This window comes from Littorina saxatilis, linkage group LG3 (assembly GCF_037325665.1).
Source record: "Littorina saxatilis isolate snail1 linkage group LG3, US_GU_Lsax_2.0, whole genome shotgun sequence".
Lineage (NCBI taxonomy): Eukaryota > Metazoa > Mollusca > Gastropoda > Littorinimorpha > Littorinidae > Littorina > Littorina saxatilis.
The window spans coordinates 49,999,571-50,009,181 of record NC_090247.1 but is presented as its reverse complement, the minus strand read 5'-3'; the positions used below and the strand labels follow the sequence as shown (position 1 = coordinate 50,009,181).

At 39.9% G+C, this 9,611-nt stretch overlaps 1 protein-coding gene across 3 annotated transcripts in view; it reads right to left on the bottom strand.

Annotated features, from left to right (window-relative positions):
• Window positions 1-9,611, bottom strand: part of LOC138962560 (uncharacterized) — a 33,397-nt gene that overhangs the window by 445 nt on the left and 23,341 nt on the right. For 2 of the 3 annotated variants that reach the window (XM_070334416.1, XM_070334415.1), the window contains 3 exons: window positions 7,901-8,148; window positions 4,816-4,935; window positions 1-3,198 (listed from right to left, as the gene is read on the bottom strand). The exon at window positions 1-3,198 is cut by the window's left edge and continues 445 nt beyond it. In XM_070334416.1, the coding sequence (XP_070190517.1) occupies window positions 3,042-3,198; window positions 4,816-4,935; window positions 7,901-8,148 (525 nt within the window). In that variant the 3' untranslated portion in view covers window positions 1-3,041. The remainder of the gene's footprint in view (window positions 3,199-4,815; window positions 4,936-7,900; window positions 8,149-9,611) is intronic. The other variant, XR_011454549.1, reaches the window with a different exon arrangement.

Below are 9,611 nucleotides of genomic sequence, written 5' to 3'. Positions count from 1 at the left end.
AACAATGGCATCTACTAGAGAGCGTTCTCTAATTCTTAAGGATTGGTTTACACCAGCATGGCTGACCAACCTATCATTGACAGCAATATTGTTGTCAGATCTTTTCCATTAACTAAGGAATAACAAAAATAGATCCAATTTACTTCACAAAGAAAAAGAAAAAAAGAGTTAAACTAAAGGACTGGGGATGCAACTCTTAGTCTTATGAATCAAAAGCATAAAGATCACCTGCAAACAGTGCTAGGTTTAGGAAATCTGAAAATGTATACACACAGAACACACACACACGCACAAAACAGACAAGAAACAAGCGAATACATAGCAAGTGTGATGAAATAAATTAATTTTAAAAGAAAAATATGAAAAGAAAGAAAGAAAGAAAGAAAATAATTCAGCTAGTTTCAGTATTAGTTCGTGTGTGTATGTGATTGTGTGGTTACTCAAATCCCATAGTAAACTTGACATGTAAATTGTGTGATAGGGGCCGGTATCTATATATATATGGGATAACCTTCAGTGAGGTTTAGTGTGTGACAGGGTGAGAATACTTTGATTTCTTTTGCTTTTTCGTGGCTGCTTTTATTTTCAATTATTTATTATTATATATATTAAAACATACACTTTTTTGTCATTAAGTTGTGTGTGTTTGGGTATTAATAAGTAGTGCGAATCCACATGTAATGATGTATGCATTATTAAAAGAAAAAGAAAACACATTATTATTAATATTATGCATTATTAGTATGAGTCACTGTTAAATTAATGTCTTTTGTGTGTGTGTGTGTTCGTCAACCGACATATGTGGGTACGAGCCGCTGAGGTGGTTGTAAGAAAACCCGCCTGGTTCAGTGGTTGGGGGCCAATTGGGATTTCTGATTTACCGGCCTAGCCAAAAAGTTGAGGTACACCCCATGTGACATGGTCATTAGCAAAATAAAGTACAAGCACTTGTTGACGTTTATGTATTGCTTGAGTCTTAACATTTGCAGCTTATTACAAACAAAAACCATGGACAGTTGTATCAAGTATTAAATCAGTGTTTGTGTATGTATTAGGTTGGAGCAAGGGGAGAGCCAGTCCTCCTGTGGTGGCAGCGAGGAGAAAGATTGACCTGATGGGAAAGTTTGCTAAACCGGAACTACCCTCTTCCACAGCAGAAACATCAGCTTTGCCATCTTCTGACCAACCATAAGAAGATACAAATACTTTGCCATCTTCTCCTGACCCATCACAAGCAGATATAGATACTGATACTGTGCAAGTCACTCAGCTGACATGTGTTGGGTTATTGTCAACATTGATCAGCTCAATCTATTGCTGCAAGGTGTATCCTGTACTGAATGCTTGTCTGATAGCAGTCCGATTATGAAAGAAGGTGATGCATCAGCCCAAGGATTTGCACAGGCCCTGCATCTGGAGTGCATATGAGTGTCCATTCAAGTCTGCAGTTGTTTACTCTTCCCCTGGTGTTTGCAACTCTTCGGGTGGTAAAGTTGCATTTAAAATAATCCGCTTATGACCATGTTGGTACATGAACTTGGAAAGGGACATTCAGCTTTACAGAAAATTACTGCAGTGTAAGGATTGAGCACAGAAATACTGTAATTAAAATGTTGCAACTTTTAAATGGCTTGAAAGCTAAATTGTTCCATTTGTGTATACATGTAATGTTGTTGATGATTTGTGAAGCATCATTTCTGTGCAATGGAATAAGAAATCAGTGCATCCGTTGGGTTTTTATGAGTCTGACAGTTTGGTTCTGATCCATATTTTCATATCAGCACAAACACAGATTATTGACTTTTTTAATGTTTTCATATGATTTGTTTTAAAATAAAAAAAATCAGATAATTTGATTATCAAATCATTTCCCCTCCATAAATAAAGTGTTATTCTGATTACAAAAAAACACCCCATTAATTCAACCTTTACTGTGGTACTAGTTTACTGAGGTACTGGTGGGACTTTTTTTACATGCTGTTTTCTCTATGTGTAATTTGAGACATAATGTGGTAATTAAAATGTTGCAACTTTTGCCTGGCTAGATGGATTTGTTCCAATTTTGTATATGTTGTTTATGATTTGTGAAGCACGATTTCTGTGTATGGAATAAGAGTTCAGTGGATCCCTTGTGTTTTTATGAGTCTGACAGTTTTGTTTCGATTCATATCTGCACTAACATAGATGCGTTTTCAAATGATGTTAAAAAAAAGTCCGGATAATTTGATTGTCAAATCATTTCCCCATCATAGTAAAGTGGTTATTCTTATAAAAACATATCAATTCGGGCTGCACTGTGCTACTAGTTTATTGAGGTACTGGTTGGAATCTTTCAAATGCTGTTTTCTCTGAATGTAATTTTCAGACAAAAATCTGTAATTAAAATGTTGCAACTTTTGAATGGCTTGATGGATTTGTTTTATTTTTGTTTATGTTGTTTATGATTTGTAAAGCGTCAGTTTTGTGTATGGAATAAGAGTTCAGTGCATTGGTTGGGTTTTTATGAGTCTGACAGTTAGGATCTCATGTATATTTTCTTATCAGGACTGGACTGGTAACTGAAAATGCTAAATTAAAATAATATATTGCTTAGAAATGCTTTTCGATACACAGAATTATTAAACACACACATATCGCTGCAAAGAAGAAAAATTGGTTAAAAACATGCACTGGTTCACAAACTGCAACATTTTAAAAATAAGCACATTTTATGATGTTTTTTACAGTTTTTGGTGAATAAAACCCAAACAATTTGCTTTTCACTCAAAATTTAAAATGGTTTCCCTTAATTAAGTTACACTGTATTCTGCTTGCAAAAATCAAACAAGCAGCAAACTGTTTCAAAAAGAAAAACTTAAAAGTGTTTACCTACCCTGTCTCCCCTTAAAACATTTAGTCCAAAACTTTACTAAAATTAATGTAAAAAAAGGTTGCTTAACTTTGAAGTTTGTGTTAATTATGCGTTCGCCGTTTGCTTGTGCACTGAGTTACTGCTGTTGTTGCTGTGCGTTGCAGCTCCGTTTCCCTCCAATTCAAAATCACTAGCAAATGTTTTGGCAGGAGCAGGTAGAATTCACGTCGAAGGGTAAGAAGGCGTAGGATAGTGTTCCTTTATCCTGGGTTAACAGGGTGACCGGTCGTTTCTTCTGACAGCACTGTCCACCCACCTGGTTGATGCCACACGCTCCATCGCTGCCCCTGAACAAGGTAAAGTGTTTGGAATACGTGCAGAGACTATAGAGTACACAGTCTGTGTACTCTACAGTCTCTGATACGTGTATGCTCTTCATCAAATCTATAATTATGTAACTCCACGTGTAACAGCCAGTTGGCCGCCGTAAGATTGTAACGAGCAACAAAAGAAACGCGAATCAATTCTGCAATGTTTGATTGACAAAATCTCGAACAATTATAGAGTTAGGATTATCAAACCACAAACGTTTGATGAAGGCATGTTTGACATAGCTGTCGTGTGATTATTTTGATGCTGCGACTGTTTCAACACACGGGACAAGCAGGTTTTACGTTAACGAAGTTTTGGAGGGCTCACTCAGTCAGTCTTCATCGCGCTCACTGGCCACTGATCGGATACTGGTGGCTTCCAATGATGTTCCTGGTAGTGTCTGTAGCTGTATTGAATCGATCTCGAAGACGTTGTGGCAGGAAATTGCGATCTTGTCTTATTGGGATAATGCGAAAAATCCACCGCGTTGCATAACTGCAGTGCTTCCAATGTCAACAGAACATTGCTGAAGGTGATAGACTGTTGACATGTGCACGTTTAAAGCACATGCCAGCGCTTCTAGATCATCCCCAGCTTTAAATCGACATGGCATTTTGGTGGTGTCAATCTTGGCATCCTGGCTGTTTCAAAAGTGAGACTGGCAGCAAGCGTGCCATGGTCTCTTTTGGTTGCTAATGCATTAGTGAACACATCTCACACATCAGATTTATCCTGCTCCACTTGCACGTGCTGCGAGCGCGCATTATGTGTTTAACGTTAAACCTGCTTGTCCCGTGTGTTAAAACAGTCACAGCATCAAAATAATCACACAAAAGCAAGGTCAAACATGCCTTCATCAAGCTTTTGTGGTTTATTAATTCTAACTCTATAATTGTTTGAGATTTTGTCAATCACTGAAACAATGACGAATTTTTTCGCGTTTCTTTTGTTGCTCGGTATATAAATTACAAAAGTAGACCACGAGAACAGCCTGATCGATCGTTCTGACCCGCACGTTTTGTTGCATTAGAATTTGACATCTAAACTTTGGTTCTAACGTGGCGATTGTAGAAAACTGAAGGAATGTGGGGTACCCGTGGGTATCTCCAGGTGGTCTTATTTTCTACCTGGTTGCCATTCATCTAATTTGTTTTCACCGTTTTACATTCAATTAAATAACGAGACTTATTTAGTTTTGGAAATGACACTCCTTAAAAAATAACGATAAAGTAATACGAGTCCTAGAGCTAAACTTTGTTTGCGTTTTATGGGGCATTATGTCATCCATGATGGCGTCAGAATGTTGCGTTTTCCGGTCATAGCGCATAATTATAACCTACGAGCACAGACTACTAAGCTTCACAAATACAGCAAGTGAGCATTGTGTGATGTACCGTGAATATTACCATATGTATGTTTTTACTCTGCAACAGTCCAGATAACCTGTATATTGATTATTGTAACGTTTTGTTGTTGTTGTTCAGTGTTATTGTTGGGTTTGTTCATGACTGGTAAACATGAATAAATGCTTATGACGTCTTTGGGAAACGGACTCATTTAGTGTTGAGTTCCATCTCATCTGCATTACTTACCCGTAACATTCACCGATGTAGACGTACTGGTAAGTCAAGTTATACGACGGGAAGATGTAATTACCTCCGTTCGGCCCCAGGATTCCATCATTTCCATTGGCAATAGAAAATGAATACTGTCTGTTCAACAATACGACAAATGATTAATGGACACTGCAGTAGGAATGTGAACATATTCTTGGTCATGTTGAATGTCTTCCGACAAATAACTATAGTTAGTAACACACACACACACACACACACACACACACACACACACACACACACACACGCACACACACACACGCGCGCGCACACATACACACACAAACACACACACACGCACACATACACTCACACACACACACACACACACACACACGCACACACACACACACTCGCACACACAGACACACATAAACATACACACACACACACAAATACACACACGCACACACACATACATGTCTGAGGGGGGGATATCTGGACATTTGCCGCAAAGTAAAATGTGTTATATCTGGACTTGTTTATTTCTAAAGCTACAGACACGGAGTGCGAGTGTAAACATGTGTTAGACTTTAAGAATACTTTTTGAGATTTAAAAAAAAACCCACTCATTATTGAAAGTTACACACCCAAAAATAGAGATTCTGAAACACGTGTTATATCTGGACATCTGCCACCTAAAAGTGAGTGATAGCCGGACATATGACCGGAAAGCTGTAAATACTATCAACTTTATCAAAATAGCGTTACATATGCGTGGTAGTACAAAAAAGCTACCAGTAATCCCAATTTTTTTTTTTTTTTGACAGGGACAAACCAAGGGGAACTTTAACGCCTCTCGGCGTATTTTTTCGAGACAAATGTCTCCGCAGCTGATAGTTGGTAGACTTTATTGGATGTCGTTATTCAAAGGCAAGCCGTCAGAGACAGAAAGCTTAGAAAGGAATTACGTTGTATTGTTTTCCTGCTTTGCCTGGCTCAGGTCGGGAAATTCAGGACCGAAATGACCCAAGGTGCAACTCATTCCTTTTGATGAGTTTCAAGTTTCTTAAAAGTTTTCGCAGCTGTTGGTAGACTTTATTGGATGTCGTTATTCATATGTATCCGTCAGAGACAGAGAGCTTAGAAAGGAATTAGGTAATTGGTAGACTTTATTGGATGTCGTTATTCAAATTACAAACCGCCACAGACAGAAAGCTTAGATTTTTTTTTTTTAAATTTTTTTTGCGCATGAAAAGACTTCAGGCCAGATTTTCTTTACAAAACCAGTAGGGTAGGGGAAGGGTTTTTTTTTCTTTTTTTTGAGCATGAAAAGACTAGGTGTCTAAAGCAGAGTTCCACTATACTTTTTGCTTTTGTGATTTTGTGATTTTGAAGACGTGTTTTATTTGGACGTCGAATTAAAATTATGTGTCCAAGTAAAGCCCTAAATTTCGCGCGGGAGTCGAGCTATCCCACCATAAACACATACACATACAGATACACACACACACACACACACACACACACACACACACACACACACACACACACACACACCACTCGCACACATGCACAAACACACAGGTCATACATGTTGAATATTTCGACAAATATTAAGTTACTAGAGGAATACCCGCTTCGCCGGGTAGCCGGCTTCGCCGGGATGAAATACTTAGAGCCGTACGCCGGCTTTGCCGGGTCCGAACAATGGACCCGCCAAGCTTAGGTCCCTCCCAGATTCGTGGAATGGGAACAGCACGAAAATGATTCAGTGGCCATAATGCCATTCCTGACCATATCGAGTCCCATCCTTGTCGACGAATGTAACCGTGTTAATCACCTTTGGAGGCGAACTCCACTCAAACAGGATTGAGCAATTTAGAGCTTATCTCTAAGCCCTTTTGAACTGTTATGGCTTCTCAAAGGAAGGCCAGTACATACAAATACACAAAAGCCGCCAGACCACATCACAAACAGAACTGAACAATCCACAGGTGTTGCCCACATAGAGAGAGAGACACACACACACACACACACACACACAAACACAGAGAAGCCGTATATATAGAGAGATAGATGACAGTGTATTTTTCGCGTGGCTATAAATTGATTCGACCTTTGCACTTTTACAGTGAGGATAATTTACGGGTCCAATTTACGTTCTGGACACTGCGGTGACCTTCTAAAAATAGTAACAGAACGCCGGGAATATCCGAAGATGCCCCCTCATACTATAGTGCACCATACGAAGGAAGGGAGGTAAACGCTGAAAACATGGAGAAGATAAGGAAGAGTTACTGGGAATGGTGAAATGAACAGAAAACCCAAAATTGGTTCAGCGCTGCGCGCTGAGAGCACGTGTTGAAATATCTCATCGATGATATTGTGTCCGGGGTGTAGCTGAATACGGTGTCCAAATTTGAAAAAGATCCACCGAGAACTTTGGCGTTGTGATGTGGTGTAGCGGCTTTGGTGTGTCGGTATGGGGGCCCGGGTAGCTGAGGTGGAACCAAATTCGGTTCAGCGCTGCGCGCTGAGAGCACGTGTTGAAATATCTCATCGATCAGGTTGTGTCCGGGGTCTCTGTGAATAAGCCCACCAAATTTGAAGCAGATCCATCGAGAACTTTGGCCGTGCATCGCGAAGACACAGACACACAGACACACAGACACAAGTCGTATATAGATATAGAAGCGGAGCGTACTAACAATATTCGGCGAGGGTTTTAAAAGAAATAAATTGCATGCTGGTATCCTTCAAAAAGTATTCAAAAGAAGGAATTAAGATGTCTGCACTCTGCGTCTTCCTAGTTTTCTCTATAGCATTGATTAGAGGTGGACATTTTTTTTCTCAGAAATGTTGAAAAATGAAAATCAAGGGGGGCAACTTACAGATGAATGATAGGGAAACAAGTACACATTCAGTGACGAATATCTTTGGAATAAAACACGATTGTTATGAGACCATTTTTACAAATTGTTGTTGAAAGTGTTTTCTTTGTAAAAATGAAAAGATCATGTAGTCAAAACAACGTGTAAGGTTCAGGAAACGACACCACCGATATCCTTGTAGCCTAATAGACAGACTGACTGACAGACAGACAGGGACATTAACTTACGTCTGACAACAGCGATCGTTATCGCCCTTTATCTCAGCAATAAGCGTACGAAATGTTGTACAACGATACCATTCGTCCGTCTTATTCTGGTCAGCGTCGTAGTCTTTGCTATTGCTTCTGACGAACTCCGCCTCATGACCTTCTGTAGGGAACGTCCCGTCTTGACAGCGATCTGGATTTGCCAGGCACCAGTTCATCTTAAAAATCTCCGTGCGGGTCTTAAAGAGGCCTTTGTAGTTTGCGTTCAGCTGAAAACACGAACAATTTGAATGAAATAAAGATACGGTGCTACCTGTGATGAAAAGACACAGTTTGGGTACCGGTGTAACACCGTTCTAACCGTTACATATGAGTAGCCCCCGGGGGACCATTTGGTATCCCTAGTCTGGGGGTGGAGTGTGTGTGTGGTGGGGGGGGGGGGCGGCAAGGCCACCTTGGATGACCCCCACAATCTGTATTTGTTCCCCAAACGCACGGTCAAATCATCCCCCATCACAGGGCCTACTGCTTAACATCCGTCCAATACCCCCACATAACTTAAGTGTGCTTCTGGGTGAAAGGGGAGAATAGCATCTGTTTTTCACCTTCCCCCAACCCCCCCTCCCCCCCCATCCCACGCTTCAACATTCTATCTCTGGAGGAGCAGCCATTAGATTGCCAATTTTTAAAGTCTTAGGTATGACCCGGCCGGAGTTCGAACCCACGACCTCCCGATCACGGAGCGGACGCCTTACCACAAGGCCAACCGTGCCGGTACTTACAGTGTCTCATTGTGACAAACACGGATAGCTAAAGTGTCACTTTTATAACGGAGATGTATTGGATTAAAGATATGACAATTAATGGGTTTTTTCCCTGTGTACGTGTGTGTGAATTACCACATACTATATTCAATTATACTTCATCATGAGATCAACTGTTAATTTCTGTGCAGTCAAATGTGCCTCAAATGTATTTAAGTCATCACACAAGTGATCAGAACAAAATTGATATGAAACAAGGATAATACGCTGGAACAGATGAATGTAAATTAGTTTCCTTCAAAGCTTTTCAACCTGAAATGCAGATTGAAACATTTTCAAAACATTACAATGTACATGGTTCATACTGGATCTGGATCTGGTATTGGTACGTTGCAGGAGCCAATATTGGCTATCGTCGCAACAGAAAATGAACATGATCACTTCGGTGAAGACATCTAGAGGAACACATTTACGAGACTGAATCGAAATGTTCTGTCTCACAGGTGAAAGAATGAGTTTATCACCTCTGCATATTGTTGTTGTTAAACCCCATGCAGATTTTTTGTGAGAAAAACCAAATTACATGCCAGATGACGAAACATTTGCCTTTTTTTGTGTGGAATACTTTAAATTTTAACTTATCAAATTGAAAATGTTTAAAATTCAATCTTCACTTCTAAGATTATTTATTATTCCGATGTCATAAAGGAATGTATTTGCATTTTAATTACAAGGTTCCTGTAAGGTGGGGTCCACTTCTTGTAAATTCAAAGTGTTCTCAAATATTCATTGACAATCAATTTCTACTTTGTTTCCACTCCTGTGTATGACGCGCTCAATCTTCTTCTTCTTCTTCTGCGTTCGTGGGCTGAAACTCCCACGTACACTACGTGTTTTTTGCACGAGTGGAATTTTACGTGTATGACCGTTTTTACCCCGCCATTTAGGCAGCCATACGCCGCTTTCGG